General features: G+C 47.2%; 1 protein-coding gene and 1 long non-coding RNA gene across 2 annotated transcripts in view; one reads left to right on the top strand and one right to left on the bottom strand.

The window, feature by feature from the left end:
* Positions 1–3839: 3839 nt before the first annotated feature.
* On the top strand, positions 3840–6450 carry LOC144179072 (uncharacterized). Its single transcript, XR_013324139.1, has 2 exons — positions 3840–4025; positions 6250–6450. It is a non-coding gene; the product is annotated as an uncharacterized LOC144179072 (long non-coding RNA).
* A 4823-nt stretch (positions 6451–11273) lies between these two features.
* Positions 11274–24859, bottom strand: part of LOC144179840 (uncharacterized) — a 130922-nt gene continuing 117336 nt past the window's right edge. The window contains exons 9-14 of the mRNA XM_077708270.1: positions 22177–22329; positions 19324–19510; positions 18177–18295; positions 17446–17687; positions 13506–13699; positions 11274–12247 (exon numbers count right to left, since the gene is read on the bottom strand). Of these exons, the coding sequence (XP_077564396.1) occupies positions 12003–12247; positions 13506–13699; positions 17446–17687; positions 18177–18295; positions 19324–19510; positions 22177–22329 (1140 nt within the window). The 3' untranslated portion in view covers positions 11274–12002. The remainder of the gene's footprint in view (positions 12248–13505; positions 13700–17445; positions 17688–18176; positions 18296–19323; positions 19511–22176; positions 22330–24859) is intronic.

The following is a 24859-nucleotide window of genomic DNA, read 5'->3' as shown; positions in this document are numbered from 1 at the left end:
AAATCAAAGCCTTTCGGTAACACTTGAATTAAAATATTAGAGTTGTTCACATGAATGCTAAAATAAAAAAAAGAGGTAGAAGGGAAATAAATTAACAACTTCAGTAATTTTTAACATTTAATTTCGAAATTGGGTTTTAGGCGCTAATGCTCCGCCTCTGTTTAGCGTTCTTTTCTTTGCAGTGCGGACCAAACACAACTCTCGAACGTAAAATTATATCATCTGACGAAACTAAAGTATTAAAGCTAAAATGTTTAAAGAAATGCCTGGGACTTTCCGTGCACCGAAATGTCCGCCCTGAGACGGGCTGCACCGAAATGTCCTACACATAAATGTCCGGATCCCCCACGGTTTTTGCATATTTTCTTTTCCCCAAAATTCCAAATTCTCTCTCTCTCTCTCTCTCTCTCTCTCTCTCTCTCTCTCTCTCTCTCTCTCTCTCTCCCTCCTCCCTCTCCTTCTCCTTCTCCTCCTCCTCCTCCTCCTCCTCCACCACCACCACCACCACCACCCGCTATTCCGCGCCGCGCCGCCGCCGATCCGGGGACCCCCGCGCCGTTTACACGCCGCCGCCGGAGGTGGGAACACCGGCGCGCCGCCGCCGGCGATTTCTGACCGGCGCACAGGTATAGTGGTAGCAGACACTTGCCATACGGATTTTTTGCAGACTTGTCTTAGCTTGTGATGTCCACTGATGTCACCTAAACCAGTAATTTTTCTTATTTTTACTTTAAAAAGAATATTCCTTTGTTATGTCTCTAAAATATTATGTGTGAAAACGTTCTAGATGCGCTTGAAACATAATTTTGCGGCCTTGCGAGCTCGCTAATCGTCACCGCTATCACAATCAAATGACATTTGTTTCGCTGTGTAGACCCACACGGCCGAACTGAATGTCATTAACAGCTAATGTCATTCACTTTGAATGACATTAGGTTTGCCGTGTGACAGGGGTATTACAGCAATTCCACACGACTAGCCATGGTAGACCCTATAGTTCAGTTTTCTACATTAGCTAATAAGGCTGTGTAAAAGTGCTCCACAAAACAAGCTTTATTACATGCCTGGCACGTATTTTAAATGCAGCAAACTGCAAACACGACGTCCCTATTCTGTGCAATATCAGTTTTGGCTGTATTTTAGTGGAAATGCAATATCTGTTTTGGCTGTATTTTAGTGGAAATTATTACAGAAGGTCTCAACAGACACTAAAACCAGTTTGAACATCCAACTATTTTCATTTATCCCAATAAACAGTATGCCCCTGGGGAGCCCTACATGATTAGTATGGTTATCACTGCAACACACCTATTACAATGTATACAGCACCGAAGCTCATACAAGACTAAAGTTAAAACATTACACCTAGAAACAGAATCTTGTACTAAAAGAGCGACATGAAATATAGAGGATAGGAGGAACTTTTGGGTTTTGTTTCTAGTTTTTATATTTTTTTTAAATCAGGGGCAAAAATTGGGTGCTATCTTTCAAACTGACTGTTTTTGTAAAACCATTACGAAATTTGGGTTTTTTCGGGTTAAATATACAGATGTACTAAGTAATACACTCAGTTTATTTCAGAAGGTATCGCGATTCACGAGCTTCTTTACTCTAACACGGTAAAATTGGCGTTTGTTTCAAGCTGCTAATGGTTTTCTGGAAAATGGAAAATGCTCTCCGAAATTTGGCATTTGTTTGGAAATGAATCAGTAATGATGACAGTAAAGAACATTGATAACTTCCAAGAAATTAAACATTTTATTCCCAAAAAACTGGTCATCGATTTTTCACTCATTATTGTTTACATATATCATCATCTGCATCATCCCCATTCGATACCGGTCTGATTGTTGACCGCATCTCAAATGGGAGAAGGTTACCTCAACAACACAGCTTTCATTATCTAGGCACAACAATGTCAGTGCAGCATTTGCCAGCTTGAAGTAGCAAGCGGTAGTCATGCCAATACTCAATGGCTGTAGGGTTTGGCGCGCCGACGCAACGCAGGCGATGAGGCGCGCCGTAGTAGAGGGCTACGAATTAATTCTGACCACCTGGGTACCTTTAACGTGCGCTGAAGACTCGTACACTCGGGCGTTTTTTTGATTTTCACCTTCATCAGAAAAGTGGCCGCCGCGGCCGGGAATCAAACCCGCGACCTCGTGCTCAGCAGCGCAATGCCTTAGCCACTGAGCCACCGCAGCAGGTCAATACTCAATGAGTTCGACAGCTGTGTTTGTGAGACTTGCTTCCAGGAAGCACTGGTTGAGACCAGTGCGAACATCAGTGCACAAGTGTACAGATTGCTATTTTGAAAAGGTCCATTCAGAGAGAAACCGGGTTGAACCCGATTTTCCTGAAACATGTTCTGGGTGTAAAAATAGTGCAAAACCGGGTTTTACAAGAGAATGAACAACCCTACTTATATGTAAAGATACTGGAAATGGACCTTGGAACCCTCGTTGTGCTCCCTCTTAAGAGAAGACCACGTGCCTTTACCACAACACATTTGCGCATCAAGTATTCTTTGACCTCAGCACTCAAGCCACCGCATGTCTCATAATCCCTTCGTGGCCCTCTACCGTAATCAAACCCACCCCAACTAATCTTTGGTCATTCCTCCCACTAAACAGTACTACTACCTCCTTTTTAAGGAACTAGATTTAACCGGAGATGTTCAATGCAAAGCTAAAACTTTTTGGTTTTTAGTGTGGTTTTCTTAAAGAGCTCCAAACAGTTCTCTCCGTGCCGTGAACTTCCGCCATCTTTGTGAACACAGCGGCCACACATACACGTCAGCGATGTTCACACAAGCTTTTATTTCCTCCACAATTTCACTCCCCCCCTCCCTGCCACCCTTCAGCGGTAAGCCCACATCTGTGTGATCTACGCTTCCGATCTTGTACATATGAGCTCACGCTTGCGGCCTTCCTTACGGCAAAGTCACGGCTAAGCCGTGACTTTTGAGCCAGATGAGCAATTTCGGCACAGCAGTTTCGGGACTCTGCTCGCGGACGAGACTTATACAGTAGTCGGGCAGTTTTTTTTTTTTTTTTCCTGTAGCCCTGGACTGCCCACAAACTGGTCAGAACTGCCGACAAGTAAAAGACCAACAGATTCTTACACACGAGAGCGAAAACGTTTCGTCTTTTCATGGGCAGCCCAAAACTTCTCAATGTAATTCTATCTGCAAATAAAATACGGCGCTTCTCTGGAGCAGTTATAAGCAGCCCAAAGTGACAAACAAATGCGCCCGCGTAAGACGCAAGTCTAAGGTAAGTGAGGTAAGTTCGAAATCAATGATGAGGGCATTTCTCCGCACGACAAACGCAGCGCCACTACGAGCAAATTCGCCACCTGGCGTAGCGACGAAGCAACCACTCGCTTCCAATGGCGGCTTTCAGTGACGGCAGTCAGCAGGCACTCTACATGCTCTACACTGCGCGCACAAACGCACAGGTTGTGCGTTGGCACTGTTTGCTAGGCTGATATGCAGGTTTACTACACAAGCATGACGACTAAGGTGAGCAATCACAAGTCGTGCACACGATAAATGCTTAACAGCAGACAGCCGGTCACTGGGAGTAACAACCACAAAGCTTGTGGTGTCTCGCACGCTCGAGATCACCTTCGCATTAAAATCAGACGCATGCACAGCACGGAATCAAGCATTTCATCAAAACACACTTACGTTGCTTGCTTTGTGGTAGTGGTTTCCTTCTGACTCCTGCGTTCAAAATAGCAAGAAAAAACGAATTTTCTTCCGAATTTTCGCCCGTGCTCATAAACATCGAAGCAAATGATGCAGAAGGTTAGCCGCTCACCAATTTTTTTTCCTTTTACTCGGTGGCCTCGGCGGTTTCAAATCCAACTCCGGCTTGGCGTGTCGTTTCAGATAATTTTGCCCGCGAATCACTTCCATGTGATGGTCGGGGAAATGGCGAGAGCACACACGCATCTCGTCGTCGGCCGTTATGTTGAGTGCTTCCTCCCAAACTTTTCGCATTCCATCGGATCTCGGAAAGGTAAAAAGCGAAGTATATACATATAGCATTTTTCACAAAGTTCGTCCTGCAGTTCTTTATACAGCATTTTCTCGCCATGGTCAACAAACGGGGAATAGCTAAGCAAAAATGGATGCCGATGTTTGACCATCCCCCTCTAGAGGGCCGTGTACGTTCATGTGACCGGCTTAAACCAATAGTGTCGCTGAATTTGAGTGTCGTCATAGGCGTTGCCTGCGCGTTATGGAAGCAGCCAGTTGCTTTTATTTTTTGAACAGCGGGAGTGGCCGTCAACCTTGCAGAATGCTCAAAATGCGAACACGTGCGTTGCGAATGGACGCAACGCGTAATTTTAATGTTTGCCATCCACTAACGCGCTTCAGTGCTTGCTAAAGTGCCGAAGAGCAGCGCTGGCAAGAGGAATCAACCAACCTGCGAACTATGGCGACTACGTTGCCGCCATTTTGCATGTTTACGCGAGTGCGGAGGGCACAAAAAAGTTTCCGTGTCTCATGCGGGGTCGTCGTTTCACGACACGGCGCGGAGAGATCAGGGGTGGATCCAGCCACTCATTTTAGGGGGGGCGGTCACTTGAAGTACAAATGAAGAGGGGGAGGGTGACTTTTGTTTTTAGTAGCCCGAGCAAGCGTGAGAAAGGCACCTTCAGTGAGCCCTGAAGTGCGCGTCCACTACACTTCTGGTTGTTTTGATAGAAAAAACAGAGCGGTCAGAGCGGCTGTAGCAATCTCGGCTACGCAGCGGCGACCGCGGCTTATTGCACCGTCTGAATAAATACAAAAACACACAAAAATGCGGGAGGTCACTGCTCTTTTTGTTTCAATCTCCTGAACGACAGCATACGCGAAGAAAGCGGAGGCAGAGAGTAAGCCCAAGCACGGCTGCTCCCCCCGCCGCTCCGCGAAGCTGTCGATTAACTTGCGCCGGTTCACGGCTGGTGCACCTGCAGCTCCTCGGCTTGTAAGGGTAAACCGTGCTTGCCTAGCTCGGTTTGCGATAACCACGGTTAGGAGACTAACTTCGGTTACGCCTGCCGTGTAGCTACCTCTGAAGCAGTGAAGGCCGATCATAACAGCCGTTCTAGCCATTCGGCTTCCTCTGCGGTTAGGGCAGTCGTGCCGGGGCAACCTGACCAAGGAGGTGGCCACAGGCACTGGAGGGAGGGGGGAAGGGGGGATGTTAACACAGGCTTTGGGGGGGGCGATCGCCCCTACCGCCCCCCCCTCTGGATCCGCCACTGGGAGAGATGCGCCCTGAAACGAAGTAAATTAACCGGCATGCCATCTCTACATGCAATTAATCGTCAGTCCTGAATACTTCCCGATTATGGCGTCACTTCTCAGTTTTTACACTCCCGCTGGCTACTTCTTAGGCACGTAACCAGGGCGTTTGGCTGGGGGAATATTTCTTCCCCAGAACATTTTATTGTTTCCATTCCTCCTTCTTGTAAACCGGGGGGAGAAATGCACGGGCTAACCTCAAACACCTCTCTGCAGTATGCCGAAAAAAATCTTGGCTTGACACCATAAAGGATCTCCTGCACATGTGGCCATTTCCCAATGAATCATAGTCGTCATTATGGCCTATGGCATGCAAATAATGCCTTCTAGTAAATGGGCTGCCAAATCTTCCTGTGCCGTATTGAAATGTAGCCAGCTGACACCATTTGTCGGTTGGCTACATGCACGCTTACAGGGACTTGTAAATACGCTTTCATGGACTCTTACAACTTTCAACTCACATGGACGCTTTCTGGAGGCATTACGCCTATTTCCAGCTGTCAGACAAATAGTCCAGAACATTGTTCTTGAATTCAGTTCAGTTTAACGGAACTTAACGAATTCATGTAAACAAAGCTGCAAGCAGTGCGAAATGCACACAGGGTTAACTGCAGTTGACTTTACAAATCCACAGTGTAACACCGTGCAATCAAAGGTTCCATCTTCAGCGCATTCACCCCATATTTTAATTTTTTTTAAACACATAATTACCTTCCAAAACAATTAAGAGTGAAATTTTGGAAAAGCTTTTATGCCCACTTCCAGTGGTTTTAATCACATCAATAACTGGTCCTACAATCTACAATTCAGGCATTTTTCAGTGGTCGTTGGGTCAAAATAATCGGCGCTTTTGTAAGGCTGTACAGTGAGATGGTGATGCTTTTTCCGTGTTTACTCTTCCAACATTTCCACAGTCCCCCACAATATCCAATTTTGACTGTCTTCAGGGAATGACTAGTGGAGCAGGAATGTCAAGAGGAGGAGTTCAACAGAGCTCAATTTTATTCCACACATTCCGTGACATCCCTTCCGAGTTTGCGACATTGTGTACGACATTGAAACACATTTTCCCTGCTCAGAAAAGTGCCAGAAAGTGCTCGGCAACAATTTTTATCGGCATAATAAACTCCTCAACTATGCAAATCTGAGTTTTCAGATGTGAAGGTGTGATGACTGTAAAAACACAAATGAAAAGCTCAGGACCACACAAGCTGCCGGTCATCATCAAAAACTGTAAACTGCAAAACATCGCACTCCCGTATGTGTTTATGTGTGTGTCTTTGTATAAAACAAAGAAGTGGTTGCAGTAGCGTAAATTCAAGTCGAGGCGAGACACCTGTATTCGAACTGTCGCTGCACCATTCCCATTCTGTCAACCCTAATATGAAAAGTGCAAAACGCTAGTGAAGGCGATATTGTATGTACAACATCCACGTGATGATGATCACATGACATAAGTCACCCAACACACTCCTGATGAGGAGGGAAGCAGAAAGCAAATGCTGCTGGTGTATTCTTGGTGATGAGCTGGGGCAGCGCAAAATTTTTGAATCTCAGTTCAAATGTTCCAAAAAAAGTTATAAAGAAGCCTGTGCTTATGACACCACAAATAAGTGACTATAAAAAAATGTGCACAAAAGACAATAGAAAAAGCATTATACAAACAGTGCTCACACGAGGGGAAATCAAGCTTTACAATGAATTAAAAACAAGACGAGCACTTTGTAAACTTGGCACAGTGCGTGCGGTCAACTGATCTGCTTTGTCAGTACAGTAGAATCTCGATGATACGATTCTGGGTGATACGAATTTCGGGATGATACGAATTTCTGAAAAGTCCCGGCAAAATTGCATTGTTTGCAATGGGAAAAAATTCCCCCGCATTTCCCCGAGGGGGAGAATGTGAAAGTGCGAATGCACGGTTGTCGGCCCGCTTGCGGCGCTTGCGCTCGGCCCCCGCAGCCCACCGCCTTCCCGCCTTCTCTTCCATCTCTTCCATCGGGTTTGTAGTATCACGTGTACACCACGCAGTTATCAAGCCGCTATAACGCCGCTGAGTCGCCAACGCACGCCGCTGACGACGTAGTTTGAATGCGTTAAAGATATAAGGCGCGTCTAACACTGGTATCACCGTCGCGTCCGTGGCTTGGTCGGTAGCGCGTCGCGCTGCGGCCCGCAAAGTCCTCGGATCGAAAACTGGCGCCGGATGCTGTTTTTAAGTGCGATGCACTTTATAAGCGACCCCAAACCATCCACCGCCGGCGGCGGCGTCGGCGGCGTCCGCAGTGCTCCTCTATATTATAAAAGAAACAGCATCCGGCGCCAGGTTTCGATCCGAGGACTTTGCGGCCGCAGCGCGACGCTCTATTACCAAGCTACGGACGCGACGCTGATATCGGTGTCAGAACGCGCCTATGCCGCGCCGCGAAACCTCTCGCACCGCGGCCGGCGGCGGCAACATGGCGGCAGCTTCGGCCGCGAAGTGGCACGGCCGCTCGAGCGACCGCTTCTAGCCGCTCTTTAAAATGCCGCTCAAGGCAGACACGAAGTTGCTTGTGCAGTAAAGGAGCTGATAACGTTGGCGAAAACGGTACTATAAAACATCATCCGCGCCGCTAGTGAAAGCGCCCATAAAATATCTGCCGGAGTGCTAAGCCTAAACATCTCGGGCGGAGCCAGCCGGCTGTCTCTAGCGTTTCGCAAGTCGTCAGCGTCATTTTCTGACCGAGGTAGGAGATACCGCGGGCGCGAAATCGTCAATGCGGCTGTGAAAATACAGCGCGCGCAAAGCTGAGGCGTGCGAATCGCGTGCAAAAACGCACCATGCTGTTCACGCTTGACTGTTGCGGCGTGTAGCGAGCTTGGACACCGTGAGTGAGGAGACAAGCGCGAAGCTAGGCGAAGCGTTACGCGCTCCAGAAAGGACTGCTTTGTGACATGGGGGTTTAAAAGAAACAGAAAAAATCACGGATTTCTTCACGCGAAAGTAAGAAAAGAAATAAACGAAAACTTTTTTCAGCGCTCAATTTTTTGGTCTGTGTTGGTTCATACGAATTTCGGATGATACGAATATTTTTCGCGGTCCCGCGAGATTCGTATCATCGAGATTCTACTGTATATATTAATAACAAAAATTGTACTTCAAATGATTACAACACAAGTGTGGGCAGCATCGTGGCAGCTTGAGTGAAACCCCCACGCATGACGGCCACAATCAACCTCACACACACACACACCTTCCTGTCAGCAGAAGGCCAAAATGCCAACCACTCTCCACACAGCACACGGTGCCAGCAAGCAGCAGACCTGTTGCCACGCTCCGACTAATGCAAATTGTAGGAGCTCTCTCCCCTTTCGAAACGGGTCAAGAGGCTCATTCTCGCTTTCTCGGGCGTGGCTGACCAGGAGAATGCTGCCGGCAGAACAACAATACAATGAACACGCGTAATGCAGTACCGTAAGTGGGCAAACTTTGGCGTCTCCTCAGGGAGCTACTAGGCACATAAAGAACCGGAAAAATACACTGGCGTGCAATATCGTACCTGTCGTACGAGTACTAAAATGTTCCTCCATTTGCAACCCGACCATTAGTGGCAGCGCTAAATGTGCACACGTATTCAAAACAAACTCGCACACCATTTGAGGGGCAGAAGGCATCCAAAGCCGTTTTTCTTTAAAGTGAAACAAACAGGACGAAGCAGTGCTCACACTGTACACAACAGAAAAATGAAATAAACCTTGGGATCGCTGCGTGATTAAGGCATCGAAAGCATGGCACCAACACTGAAGGCAATTGGGCATTGTTTTTAGCCATATGGCATGCCCCCACAGTACACAGACAAAACCTACTGAGCACGTAAATGGGACTGCATGGCAACAAAAAGTTATTTAATGAAAGGTCTGTTTGTAGAAACTATGTAGCAATAAATATTACAGCAACAAAAAAAAGTTTATTTTTTTATATAAAAATTTCCTCTGCAAAAACCATTTCTTCAACCTTTTTAACTGCCAACCAATTGGTCTCAGAAGAATGCACACTGCATCTAGGGCACTGGCAGTAGGCGTCAACACCCTTGTGCATTTCGAACTAGCTGTGAGGAATACACACATTTTTGCTATTACCGGAAAAACCGTGGTAAAAAATTAACAATGCTGAAGCACCCAAAATAAAAGAACAACAAAACTGGAAAACTTGTAAGACTCCACCCCCCAAAATGTTACATTCTCAGTGTTTGTTACAGTGGAGATAAAGATGTTGGAGGCGGAAAGCTCAGGCAACTAGAGCATATTGCAACTGGTCGTGAGCTTCGCAATACTGTTCGGTAGTCACGTGATGACAGCACCAGTTGACAACATACTAAACGCTTAGGAACAGTGCAAGGCACAGCAACCAGAACTTGCTCTCTCTGTTACACATAAAAGGGTCTAGAAGCACACTTTTCGGCAAAGCCAAGCAAAGCAACGACATGGTGTTGTAGCTGTTTCGATACACAGCAACACATTTGACAAGACGGCGGCAAGCGCACAACACACCGAAAGATGGAAAAAAAAAGGAAAGCACACACAAAGAGTTGCTTTAGAATCCAAAGTTTGCCCACACGGTTCACACAATAGGTGTGCGTGATTACATAACAGCGGATGTTTGCAGTCTACACACTGCCCATGCAGACATCACGCACACACCCGTTACACAACCAAGCTCCAGAGATTCGCACAGGTGTCGCAAAAGGATGGATGAATTTCCCCACAGCTGAAGTCGCTAAACAATGATGCTGCTTCCTTATAGACATAGTTGTATCTCTTGTTAATCTTTTCGACAACAGCTTTTTGTTTGAACTGGAGTACTGGATATCCTGAATCTCCTTTAGCTTTTGCCCAATGACAAATCGCAATTTATTTGTTTCAAGGACAGGGTTCGTACAGAATATTTGACTGAAAATTCAAGGACTTTTCAAGGATTTCAAGGATGAAAATGGGCAAAATTCAAGGAGTGTTAGCAAAATTTTATTTCCTTACAAGACTTATGAAAGCAGTGCAGCTTTCGCATGGATTTCTTTTTCCACAGAAGCTGTTTGCCTTGACTAAGTAGGTGAGGTTGTTTTTCACTTCAGCTTCTTCCGAAAAACGGTCCGCGAATTCCAGCAGGCACTTGAGAGTTTTTCGAAGCTTTGACTTCCTCCCTTGCATCTTATCGAGCTCTTGCTCGAGCTCTTTCCTCTTTGAAGTTACCTGCCGTGACAGTGCTTGTTTCTTTTGTTTGTCTAGGTATGCAGCATACCTATGCCGGGCTTGGCGCACTGACGCCTTCAACTCTTTTGGAATTGGAACATTCAGCAGGCCGCCATGGTTTTTCACAGCCTCTCAGATAACTTGTTGAGAAATATACGACAGCTCTGCCAAATTCTCGACCGCAACCTGCTTGTTGATGCTGAAGCCTCTTTCCACTGAGGCCTGCCCATGGCTCAGGAGGAGAAGTTTCATCACAGCCCATAACTCTCGTAACTCCCGTGCTCCGTATTATTTTTGGACTGAAACTTGCACTTTCCGCCTGGCATCCTGTCAAAGTAAAGTCTGACCGAGTACCGACCGTATGGCTTTCCTCCATGCCGTATGGTGTCTGGAAGACACATACCGACCGACCGTTGATACAACTTGCGCTGGATTGGATTGGATTTGTGGCTCGCATTTGTTGCCAGATGACGCAGGCGCTGCCGGTTTCAAAACCGAAACTTGTTGCTATTGCTCTTCTGTCAAGACTACTTGTTTTCGCGGTCATTCCACAGTAAACACGTTTTTGAAATCAGTACAACTTACAAAAATACGTCGTTCATTTGCTTTATTAAAACAAAGTCCACTACATTTTCAAGGATTACAAGGAGCTCACTTATATTTAAGGAGTTTCAAGGGCCCTTGAATTAATGTTATCAAATTCAAGGATATTCAAGGATTTCAAGGGTCTGTGCGAACCCTGCAAGTAGTCAAAGCTGGAATTTATTAATTGAGGGCCGACAAAATGATACATTTACTGCTTAAAAAAGAAGAAATGGGTTGAAGGGTAGCAATTATGGCACCACGTGGTAAAGGCCTGATGTTTAGCCTCCATCAACTGCTATGGTAGGGCAAAACTTACGTGAGGCAAACAGCATCTCACTGCTTAGCAACTCAGGCTGTGTTTCGTTGGCCCCCCTTGCTGCAGTTCCCACGAGGGGCATTCAATGGGCATATTTACAACGTGAAGCCATCAAAGCAGGTAACAGGGCCGTGCATTATATGTATTCATATGTAAAGAAGTTTATGAACAATACTCGAGAGGGCTCTTTCCAGCAGCGGAGACATTGCAGGCAGCAGCAATACAGCAGAATAACTCGGGTTTCAACAGGAGGAAAATAAAAACAGGAGGCGAGGGGGAGGGGTAGTTCACAAAAAAGTGAAAATGAGCGGCGAGATAGAGGGACGGAGTTGGCTATGGATTGAGCCACATTGTTTGTGGCAGTGAGGAGGCAGGTAATGCGTTTTATCCGCTTACAAGCCTTGTACAACAAATAAAGGGGCTGCTGCTGCCAGCAAGGCTTGCGCTGCCTCTCGCCGCTTCAAATGAGGGAACTCGACACGCTGCATTTGATGAGAGCGGGGGCCCCCGAGTGGGGAGTGCAGCAAGGGGAGCTTAGCGAAGATGGGCAAGGAAAGCCGGGTGGTAGTCTCATGTGGTGAGGACGTGTGTGGGCGTGGCACCATTGTTCTCGGCGAGTGCCGACTCGTTAATGGAGAGGTCGTGGTCCGAGACGTCCACCGACATCTCGAGGTGGCAGGAGTCCGGCGTGAACTCGTCGTGTCCCCCGCTGCCCGCTGAGCCCTTCTTGCTCAAGTGGGTCTTGTGGTGCTTCAACAGGTGGTCGCTGCGCATAAAGCGCTTCAGGCACTGAGCGCACTGGAAGCGCTTCTCCTCTGCAAGTGGAGGAGAGGGGAGGCGGCCATTGGTGGAACCCCGGCACAGATGCACACAAGCAGACAGGGTTGAGCTCATTTTTGGAGTTTGAGAATTACAGCACTTCTGTTACTCGGGTTCACCTAGATACAAATTTGTTTTACCTGCATTGCTTCCCATTGCATATTGTGTCAGTTACATCAGCAGTATCTTAAATTACGATTCTCAAATACAGGTGACTTTAAGCACTGCACCCTCAGTTATTACTTGCTGCAAGTGCCATTCTGTATACAGTAGAACCTTGTTGATACGTTAAAAAAAAACGTGAAACAGAAACGAACTACCTGGGAAAACGTATGATCCGCCGCAGTAAAAAAAAAAGAAATTAACAGACAACATGCACGTTTCATGGCCTTTTTCACTTGTACGTGTCTGTCAACGTCTGCTGGCACATGCTGCGGTCCTTTGAGAGCAAGAGCTCCTTTTCTAAACATTGCAGACTTTTGTCCGCATTGGGATTGTCCTTCGCGTGGAAATAACTCCGCGCCACTTCCAAGCCAACCACGGCCTGAGCATATGTGGTCGTTGGAGATGCCACCTCTTCCTTCCCGTCATCGTCGCCACCATCTTTCTCGGAGGCTTCGTCCAGCGCCGGCGCTGCTTCATGGCGTGATTCCACCATGATTTCTTCCAAAGTTAGCGTTTCGCACGTTGGGAAGTTGTTGTACAGGTGACGTTGGCTAAAGGCAGCTGTGTTACCAAGTGACTTCAGCAAGCCCAGCACTGCAAGAACACTGTCATGGTGACGCAGATTGCCCGCCCGCCACTCGGCACCTGATGTTATGTCGCGCATGCTGTGCTTGGTCCGCACGTACATCAGCACGTTTTTTGTTTACCGTATCATCCGGTCGCACTTAGATAAAATTTATAAAATTTTGAACGTACTTACAGGGAAGTTGGGTTATCCAGGAACATAGTTACAGGGAAAAAACACCGTAGCGCTATGTGGAATTTTTAGTGTTCACAATTGAGAGCATATTAACCGGAAAACCGTACAAACTGGGAACGTATCAATGGGGTTCTACTGTAGTTTCTCATCTGATACGCCAGCATACTTGAAGCAGCAAAATTACATCAATAAGATAGCACAAAGCAGTGATCTTTTTGTGACTCCCAGACATCACCAACACCTCGATCAGGCTCGCCATTCCGAGTCGTGCAGCCTGCCCGCTGCGCGGCGGTCCCCCCCCCCCCCCCCCCCCCCCCCATCGCACGCACCTGTGTGGGTGCGCTTGTGCCGCTGCAGATCGTCCGAGCGCGTATAGCGCTTTCCGCAAAAGAGCCACTCGCAAACAAAGGGCCGCTCGCCGGTGTGCCAGCGCAGGTGGGCTAGCAGCTGGAACGTCTTCCCATACACCTTGTGGCAGCCCGCTATGTGGCAGACGTGCTGCCGGGGCTTGTTCTCGCTGCTCCTGCATTTTTCATAAACAGAGGGGGAGCCACTGTACCCGACTCGACTGGACTCAATGCATAATCGGTTTGATAAAGCACGTTTAGCTGCATCCGTGTGACGGATGCGACAACTCATGCAAAACAGAATATCGTAGCAGAAACAAACACAAGAGGCTACCCCATCCCACCATTTTCGATTTTCATCACCGAAACTTCAATTAAATTTCTTTCGTATTCTCCTTTACAGCCTTTACACTCTATTTTTACTTTCATTTTTCACATCTCGCAATTTGTTGCTCTACGCACTGCATTTCTCGTAACAGCTAATTTTTTTTTTGTTTCACAACCTGATCCCTCCACATGGGGGATGAGGACGCAAACAGAATAATAGAACAATACAATGAGCAACAAAGGCTTTTTTCATTGAGTTAGGAGACCGCGCTACTCTGTATGGATCCCCGGATACAGAAGAAAATGCTTTAGCTGGCCAAGGGTGCCGCTCTGGTCCACGGGCTCTAGGCTGCCACCCGAAGAGAAGGAGTTACATCCTCTCTTCACAGGGATCCAAATAAAGTTATTCTCTCTTTCTCCGTGGAATTTCCCAATTTTTTCCACTTGCCTTCTTTGTACTGCTGCAGGATACAGGTTTACTTATGACTACACTGTCGGTGCACTTCTGTGCTGCAAGCTTCGGGGGCACAGTTCATGGATGGGCAGAAATCGCACTGTTCTTGCCGTCTTTTACGCCCACTGCCATTAACCGTGCTGGTGTTTGCACACTTGGTTGGCAAAACTGTAATGCCAGCAACTCTCCAGTTAGAGTGAATTAAAATAAGGGCAGCATCTCGAGCAGGCGGAGGCGATGTTGCTTTCAGTGCGCTGTGCGCCGTCGACTGCCGCTAGGTGCACGGCAGCAGAATCTTGCAGCTGATCAGCTACCGCTGCCAACCGAAGGAAACATGGATGGCAATGTGCGTATATGCGTCCGGTGTCATCTGTGCGAAAGTTTATTTCTGATGTGTTTTTTGTCCGCCGCCCCCTGCCATGCTCGCCTTCTCTAGGGATCCACTCTGTTAACCTTAATGACCAACGGTTATCTTGCCTTCGCATTACATGCCCTGCCCATGCCCATTTCTTCTTCTTAATTTCCACTAATATGTCCTTAACACATGTTTGTTCCCTGACCCACTTGGCTCTTCTTGTCCCTCAACATTACATGTATCATCTTCCGTTCCATTGCTCGCTGAGTCATCCCCAAATTAAGTTGAACCCTCTTAGATGCAGCTGTTATATACTTTCCTCTTCAGGGAAAATGCTAGGCTGCCATTCAGGACCGTGGTTCGAATCCCGGTGCCACGCAATTCCCAGCAGATAAAAATAAATCCGCATGTTGATCGAATCGGAGGAGGAGGCTTCGGGTGCAGCCTAATCCCGGCGACCATTGCCGATAACGCACTTCCTCACCAAAGCAGGATTGGCCACCCTGGTGTAGTATAATGGCCATAACCTCCCATGACTGTGCCAATCAATCATTAGCTATGCACAACTGTGCTGACATATGGCAAGGCATGTAACGTTAACATTGCTACTAACAATAAGCACCTAACAATTAACAGCAAATGTGCGCATTAAAAATGCGCACATTTGCTGAATAATACATCAGAGTGGGCTCGCTATTAGATGCCATAATGCTGCAATACAAGGAATAATCGGTTTTTTATTAGAACCGCGAGGCTCTGCACTTCGTAGAGACTGGCAGTTCATGCTGAACACCCCTCAGTTCGCGAAAACTTTGTAATACTCGAGCGGCAGGTGTTATGCGGTGAGTTGAGGAGAACACAGGTAACAGTCCGTGGACATCCAGAAGCATTTGCGCACGGACTAATTCACGAGATGAATCAAAATCGCGGATAGCACAACTGATGTACATGCCTGCAACCACCACTGCTCATCACATCAAGGCCCGCAGTTATCGTGCTCTACCTGGAGCAGCAGTAAGTAAAGCAGAAATCACATTTAGCCGTTTACAATCTTGCTTAGCTTATGAATGCTCAGAACGCAAGAAGATAGCAGTGCTTGGCCAGACGCATAGTTTCGCTGCACCAGGGCAGCTACTAAACGCTGCTGTAGCCCCACCTGGCGGTGTCGACGCCAACCGGCGTGGCTTGGTTCTGCTGATCCAGACACTCCGCATATTCTAGTTCACTCTACTCAAGTTGTGAACGGTTTTTTGTTGTGATATGTAGTTTAGTTCATAGCACAGGTGGGGGCCACTTTCCACCGTTGTCACTAGTAACCACAGCCCGGTTATAAATAGTGTGTGACAATAATAAAGGCTCTCCTTTATGTGGGTACGAGGTAACGCCTACGTCCCTCTGTTACGTTGGTGACTTGGCGTGCATCGGATACGGCAGCTTTTTTGCACATTCATCCTGTAAATGCAGCTCTTATAGTCTTAGTTTTCCAATCATCAACTCCAGTCCCTTGCTTCATGCGTCAAGGTTGAGGCGTACCGAAGATCAAGGGGTCTCTTTGCTGAACAAACGTAACTGGAAGCATCAACAGTGCTTTACCTTTGGTTTAGATTTTTCTCGTTTGCTGGTGGTACTTGCAACACCCGTTGCCAGCCCTGCACTACAGGGGACAGAAGGCCAGATATCTTTTGTGTAATTACCATGAAAGAAATAAAGAACTTTGACCATTGCAGAGTGCTCCTTCTTTGCAACATGAGAAGCTATGAATGCACATCAAAGTGCAAGAGACAAAAAAGGAAGGTGAGAGAAAGAAGAAGAAATACACTTCCTTTAAAAGTTGTTACATTCAAGAGATTGTTTTTTTTAACTTTGAGTATTTTTGCAGCTGCAACTCAGTTTCCTTTATTTCTCACAATGCTCCTCGCTCCTTTATATTCTGCCACTGCTCAGAATGAAGGGAAAAACAACTTGAACAGCACCTATAGTTTACACCGCAGTCCACTTAACAATATAGATGAAAACAAAAGAGAGAGACAGAGAGAGGGATCATTATAACCGGTGCAGAATTTATATGGGCTGGGGCGCATTCGGCAAGCACGCTCAAATGTAGAAAGGAAAAGAAAGACATGCAACTAATGCGTACTGCCAATACGCATGGGGCAGAAACGTGGCACCTTACTAAGCAGTACCATGCAGGAAAACTTAGGCCAGTCTAAAAACCAAAAGAGGGAAGTATGATTAGGAGTAACATCTGGGGGTAGGAATTGAGCATCTCATATCAGCGAATGAACTCGGACGGAGGCATCGCAGCTCAGATTAGGTGGAACATGTGGACTAAAGCTGTGTATGCAATGCGGAGAACTGACAACCGGTAAACACTAGCAACACAACAGGCAGCTTAGCAGGCAGCCGAGAGTGCCTCTTGTCTGAAAATTATGTTCGCCCCATTTTGATGACTGAATGCACAATGTTCGCGCTGAAACATGGAATACAGGATAGGAATACACAAGACGAACTCTAGGACGAACCCATCTTTCATCACTAACAGTGTCTTCAGTATCATGTAAATAACTACTCCAACTTTACACCTTTATCTCGTGTTTGTCCTGTGTCCCTTCTTTCAGCGCTAACAATATGTCTTCGGTAGCGTGTAGTAACATTTTAGTAGCCAAATGTCTCCAAAAATCCTTTGCTCTCGAGGCAAGCGTCCCCTGAGAATCCACTACCCTCTGCCCTGTCTGTGCCCAGTGTGGGGGGAGAAGGGAGGAAGAAGAGAGGTGTGAGGCCCCCACCTGCCTTCCCCCTCTCGGCAGTTTGGACAGGTGCACGCCACCCGCTGCCGTCTCCTGAGGCCAGCGCTGCCACCACTGCCACCCCCCGTCGGGGTGCTGGCCCCGTCAGCCGTGCCCTGGGAGGCGCCCCCGTCCGTCAGGTCGGGAGACTCGAGGCCCCCGCTGCCGTCAGTCACGGGGGTCGATGCACCCCCGGCTGCCGCCGCATTCAGGGTCTGCGCTGGCGCCTGCACCAGGTGCACCTGCGGGGGGACAACAGATGGTCGAGAAGAACGGAGGAGCCATCGGTTAACCTCTGGGCGAGCACTCTTTGGAGGGCAACGCTCCAAAGCTAGCCCTTGCAACACATCAAAGTTTCTGGGAAGCTCGGTATCGGCACATTAGAATAGCGAGTCAAAATAAGCCAGTTATAGATGATGGCAACAACACCACACAACATTCAAACAATACGCTGTCCGTGGCTTCACAAAAATATAACTTTCAGAAGAACCCCCTAGAAAGCTAGTGAGGCCAGTTGCTGTCAATTTTCTTCCGGTTAAGCAATACTTTCTCTTTTTAATAATAAAGAAGCACTTAGGTCCACGAGTATGCTGTTAGATTTAGGTTCCCCACTGATCTTTCTTGGCCACCGCGCCTTTCAGCTCTCTGCAGGGTAACAGCCAGCCACTGCGGGGTGGGGGGGGGGGGGGCGTAGTGGCAGGTGCACCATGGTGGCTGGTGGCATGGCTGACCTGTTGTCCGGCAGCCTGGAGGTGGGCTTGGGTGGTGCTGCCCGCGGGAGCTGCCACGGGCTGCGCCGTCACTACCTGCCACTTGGTGGGGTCATTGGGGTCCTGCTGAAACTGCTGGGCTGCGCAGAACGGGAGGAAGAACCACTAAGAGAGAGGAAGGGTCCCCCCTTCACACAAAGGCTGAGAGAGGAAAGATCGCCGCTTCCTTAGCGGATGCCCCAGTTACACGACAAATTCAAACGAACATCCAAACAATCACGTTCTAGCTGTTTGCGTAACCTCGGCTATAACCACTAGTGTCCACTACCACAAAATTTATGGGTGGTGGCTCTGAGTGATGTGGTGGTGTCTGTTGCTAGCACTGTCATGCCAGTTATGCGACAGATTTGTGTTCACTTCACACCTTTTACAATTCCCCATCCCTACCACCCCTCCACTCGGTGCCACCTTTATAACCACTTGGTCCCGTGGTCCACTTTTCTGCAAATTCCTTCTACTGCTAGTGCTGTAAAATATAAATTAATAAATTCTACTTGATGCATATTTTGCTGGGCTGGTCTTGGTTTATGTCTCATTCAACCTCCTGGTTGAGACAGAAGTGATGTCAAATGAATGCATGCCATTTTTTAAGGTGTAAATAGACGTATAGTATTCTTAACAAGTATCATGCGTGTTATTTTTCTTTTCTCTTAACATTCTCAGTTTCCCAAAATGCAAGAAACTTAAGAGCCAGTAACAAAAGCCGCCAAGTAGCACCTTACTGGGCCCCTTAATTGAGGAGAAGGGGGGGGGGAATGCAGCACTTTGGGACTGAAAAATTCGCAGAAAAATCATCTTTTTGAAACTGGTGTTTTTAAAGAGCACCAGTGTTGTTTCCGCCGCCCTATCAAACTAGCTTGGGAAAATGCCTGGGGTCATTACATTAATGAGTGACACTGAGCCCAGCCCAAAATGGCAAGATCCTGATGCTCGAATGGCACTTTATTGCGACTCGTAGTACACTTTGTGCAAATGCCACTGCTGCAATTCTGGTCTCATTAGAAGGCGCTTCAGTTCGTCTCGAGCTTCCCGCCACGAATGCATCTAGTGGAGATGGTCAGGGTTTCCCCCTCAAGAGAGAGAGGAAAGGAGGGGGAATGGCACTGACCGAGGAGCTGCCCATTGGCCAGAGTGGCTTGCACCGTCTGCAGGGGGCTGAGGGGGGCCCCCTGGAGGGGCGAGGCGATGACGTTGCCCTGCGGGGTGATGCCCAGGGCCTGCAGGGTGCCGCCCCCAAGGATGTGGGGCTGCCCAGCACCCGCCCCCTGCATCTGCAGGCCCTGGAGGTTCTGCACCTGCACAGACAGCATCGCCACCAGTTACCCCACTGCAGGAGGACATCCCACCGCTCACATTTCCCATCCCTAAGCCTTTCCGTCTCCGCTGCTTCTTGCCACCTCCCTTGGCAGACATTCTGCAACTTTGGTGGCCTATTCGGTGCCGGGCCACCACGCAGCCTAGCCAAACTCCATTTCTCGTAATCTCAGCTGGGGTTTCTTCTACACGAACCGTTCCCACTCCCGGCTGTCATGCCCATCATCCCCTTTTGATGAATCTTTGAGCTGCCCTAAGATATCTATCAAGGTGCCGAGTGAGACGGCAGCATCCCCTTCAAACCACACAAGAGGCCACCAGCATTTAGGGCCCCTACTACTAATCCCCGAAACAATTTTCATCAGCACTATCCAATAAACCATGCCCTGTTTCGTACTCAGCTTGTAGGTTAAGTGACTCAGCTGTCCACTGTCCCTGCTGTTATTCCAAAAGTTCACAGGTTCAAGCTTGGGCTACAAAAGCTGGGAGGAGAGAACTTCAGTAAGTGCTAACAGCTACACGTTGTCTAAGCTAATCTAGAGCCTAGGCCACTACAGCATACTTCATGCATATTTCATTTATAGTTTGAACACACAGCATGGTAGGTCTTTAACTTGGACACGACTCTGCTTATGAGGTGCCAAAAACAAAAGTGCATACAGGCACAGTCAGTGATGCCCAAGCACAATTTTAGCCAAAGTCTGCATTACCATTGCATTGCATTACCAAGCTGCATTGCAACGCTGATATGGCTGTTTTACTTCATTCTTTTCCTGGCTAGCTCTAAATTTATTGGGCACGCTGAAAAACCACACAACCAGCCAGGATTGTAAAGCATAACTAGAGCCCCTAGCTTTCCGCGATTCCGCAATTCCGCGAAAAATCGCGGAATTAAAGTGTTTTCGCGGAATTCCAAAAAAAACCGTTAAAAGTGTGGTGCTACGTCCCCAAAACGATATATTCGGTGAAATATGGCGGAAAAGTAATAGCAATATGGTTTCTATTGTCTGCAACATTTTTACTGTTGCAAATTTAAATTTGCATCTGCGTATTCCTACCTTATCAAATAATAAAAGTGGCTAGGTGGCGCAGCCTCCACCCGAATCTAGAGTTCCTGTATATAGAATCAAGGGGCTTAGCCATAGCCACAGAAAGAGAACATTGCACACGACATGGCCGGTCAGATTGCAAACAAATGAAGGGTGCAATGAGTAAAGTGGCTAGCAAGGCGCTAGTATACTTGGAGAACTCTGACACCTGGAAGTTCTTCAAGAGTGTGAGGTCCTTGGATCCCCAGCAAGTTGGGTGTCTCTCAGAAAAGAGATCAGAGTTTGGGGCCGTTCCTGGATTTATAGCCCTAGTTGCTGAATGGCAAGTGTACCTGAAGTCTGCCCAAGACCTCAAGTCTAGTGACAGGGATTTGGCACAATTTCTTTCTAAACAAGAAAAGCCAGGTGAAGATTTTGATGTCCTGACTTTCTGGGCTGGGATGGAACACCTGACTCCAACACTTTCTTCCATTGCCCTTAAATACCTGTCGGTCATTCAGTCGCTATGGTGACATCGTGCCTCACAAGCGCCATTCTCTTGGTGAAGAAAGCACAAAGCATCACCAGATGCTCAGCCACAACAGCTTCCTTCAGTTGTAAATAAAATCTAGCACATCAGGAGTCTGAAGTGTCTAATAAATGAACTGTTACATATACCTTATGCTGTTTCAATGTTGTCGCGGAATTTTGCAGATTCCCCTATCTAGAATTGCAGAATTTGAAATGTTCCACCGCAAAAAATAAGGGGCTCTAAGCATAACAGTGCCCTTTAAAGGCACCTTGAAGACAACCTACAACTTCGCTTTTTCTGAATGATTTCCATGGTGGAATGACAAACGTCGAAATTTAATGCAAGCTGCACTTCATTAACTAGACAATCAGGAAAACGAAAGAATGGGCAGTGTGGTGCCAGCAACTTTCTAGCACTTTCTCAGCGATGTCAATGATTCGAACTAGTGTTACTGGCTAGCACCAATAAAAGCAACTGCAAATTAAAAAGGAGCATGAACATTAAAAATGAAGTAAAGGTAAATGAAATCTGGAACAACACTTGTTATTGTGGTACAATATTTTTTTTTTAATTTACATAGTGGGAAAAATTCATACGAAACCAACAATCCAATTGATGAGGGACTGGAGACACACATGCTCTGGTCCCGAGTGACTTATCTGATACTCTGCCACTTTCACTGCGGTCACTAAAGAAGTCAAAGACGGGCACTAAACCTTGGCTGGCCTTGCTGACTCCGTATTAGCATTCGATTTGTCTGTTGGCATGAGTACGCATCCGTATCATTGTTGTGGAATTTAGCCGCCCATTTTAGTCGCAAATTACTCAGGGATGAAAACATCCTTCACTGTGGAACAAGAATGCAAGAAAGCATTTGAATAGGGCAAAACGACATGTTGTAGGATGCTATTTTTCCCCTTTCACGCACTGCCTTCTTTTGTTGCACCAAGGATCTGCCATAACCAATAGTTGCTCACTAAAAGACTTGGGGAAGGGGGGGGGGAGCAGACTTCAAGCTGAGTGTTGCTGGCGATAACAGCTGCCGTCATTGGGACGAGCGGAAGACAGAAAGAGGGGAGGCAGTTACCTGAATGATGTTTGGAGACCTAAGACCAGCCAGGCCCGAGACGTTGATGGCGGTGGCACCCATGGGCCACCAGGCAGCGCCCCCTGCCAGCAGCTGCCCCATTTGCCCCTGGACCACTTGGCCCGAGGGCAGCTGGACGGCCAGCGTCTGCGCCTGCACCCCGACAAGGGCCCCTCAGTCCGCTAGCCCTCCTCAACTCCCTCGAGGGGGTCTCCGCTGATGCAGGAATGAGTAAGCCCCCCAGCAGGGACTCCCACATAGTGGCGCCTCATTTGCAAACTAGTTACAACTGGCCCGTCCACTCGAAAAGCACGCTTATTTCACCCCCCTCACCTTTGCATGTGGCGTGACGACACACGCTGTGGTTCTGGACAGTACAAGAACCACCCCAATTACATGCTAGCCCCAGCAACATGACTCAATCTCGTAGGAAAGGTAACAGAAGAGCCCAATGAGTGGAAGCTGAAAGAAGGAAAAAGGAAAGGGTGGAAAGAACAAAATGCTGCCAAGCACATTTCTGAAGAAAAATTTCCATCTTGGGAAAAGGTAGATGGCGAGAAATTGGTCACGCATGTGCTTGCTTCACTGCAAAAGACAACATCAAGAGATAATAGCATTTCTGCTGCCTGCTTTACGCCCAACTCTATCCCCCTCTCATTCCTGTCTCCGTCCCTCTCCCGTGGGTCAGGCAATCCACCCATGGGGGACCGGTGCGTCACTACTCACTAGTAATTTGTAAGTCACACGTAACACCCCGGTGACCCACTGGCAACATGTGGGTGGGTGACCGGTCGGTCACCACTAGTGGGCAATCAGCGAGACAGTGACCCATTAGCAAGCAGAGCTGCCAGTAACATTTCTGGCTGTGGCTGACTCGGGTGCCAGACGAACGACCAAAATTTTCATGTTTCCAAGAAAGACTACTGCTTTCACGTCATAAAAATGAAAAGCTCACGCTCATGAAACTGATGGTACCAGTGCCTCTTTCTAAAAACTTGATTGAATGCTCACTATATTTGAGCAGCTTGAAGCATTCATACAGCACAGTCAGCAGGGAGCCACGCAGTAGAACTAAGCAACCCTCAAGGTTTGGCCCATCTCACCGTTCATGGGGTGGTCATAGTTGCTAACTTTGGAGAAATCATACAACCAGTTGCATGCACAAAGCACTTGCTGCCTGGCACATTGGCTTCACAAGAGCCACGAAGCTCAGTCTACTAAGTAGACATACCCCATTTCACATGCCAGGCTTCACCTTCGTTGCACCGTCTTCTGACCACATGGTAATGCTAAATCAACAGCAACAACAAACAAAAAACACTTCTTTCTGTACTATAAAGACATGGTGAAGGGGTATATGCTTAAAAAGGTGCCAGCTTTTTTGTATCAACACATTCAGAGCCAAGGTTGTAATAACAGTACAGGATATGTTACATACAACTCACCAGATGTCCTGTCAAGACGTCCCATGTGACAAGAAATGTACATGCAATAAACCTCAATAATAAGCCACCATCTAGGCTTCTAAAAACTGACTGTACCGCCTAACAACTATCTAGATAGTTAAGAAACACGCAACATCATCTTATAAAGGCTCATGCAAACAAGTTCTGCTTTTTGCCACCACGAATTGGCAAACTAAGTAGAACGGACAATTGGGCTAGTTGGTAGCTGTTCATCTTGAAGGTGGAAGCGCTCACAAAAGAGGGATGAAAGTAGAAAAAACAGACGACACGGCGCTAACTTGCAACTATTTGTTTATTGAAAAGAAACACAAATATATACTTTCAACATCTCACCTGGTGCGTTCATCTCGCCCAAGATAAAACCATGAAAGTCACTTCTTACGGCGATTAAATACATATGGGTGTACACGCGACAATCGAAGGGTAAGGGCAATAAAACAGCAAAACCATAACAAATCAAGAAACCGCTACGATCGCAATGAGTTGCACAGGTAAAAATATTCTTTGTCAGTTATAAAAATTGACGGGGCACTAACACATCTATCTCCTGACCTTTTAATGTGAAATGCTTCTATCTGCTCTCGAGTGGTTTTATCTCGATGCTGTGACAAAACTCTGGTATCGCAGAATGTATGTATTTAATCCCCGTAAGAAGTGACTTTCATGGTTTTATCTTGGGCGAGATGAACGCACCATGCGAGATGTTTCTTTTGTGTTTCTTTTCAATAAACAAATTGTTGGGAGTTAGCACCGTGTCGCCTATGTTTTTTCTACTTTCGTCCCTGTTTTGTGTGAACGCTTCCACCTTCAAGATGATTGGCAAACTAACTTTGCTATAGGTTACAGATATATGAAGGCGCCTGATCTTTACAGCACTTTGTGTTTTCATTTATCATTTATAGGTAGTTAAGAGATCATACTGCCATTTAAAGGGGAGCAAAGCCATTTATAAAAGAAAGCTTTACTATTTTGAGTATCAACCCTATGGATAAGTAAAAAGAATACTGACATCCAATTTCTGACATCCAATACTGTGCTCATGTTTTACTTCTTTGGACCCTTGCTACCTCAAAGTTGTACGCACGAACCAAGACACAAGTTGGCCAAAGTAATGAACTGCAATGCCATTCATAATCATCAGTTTCCATTTTGGCTTCCAAGGGCCCAGGAGCAGACTCACGGCCACGACAGTGCTTGCTACACCACATATTCTTCTG

This window comes from Haemaphysalis longicornis, unplaced genomic scaffold, assembly GCF_048455015.1.
Source record: "Haemaphysalis longicornis isolate Haplotype H1 unplaced genomic scaffold, Haemaphysalis longicornis Haplotype H1 scaffold_4, whole genome shotgun sequence".
Classification (NCBI taxonomy): Eukaryota; Metazoa; Arthropoda; class Arachnida; order Ixodida; family Ixodidae; genus Haemaphysalis; species Haemaphysalis longicornis.
This window is presented reverse-complemented; position numbering and strand designations above follow the sequence as displayed.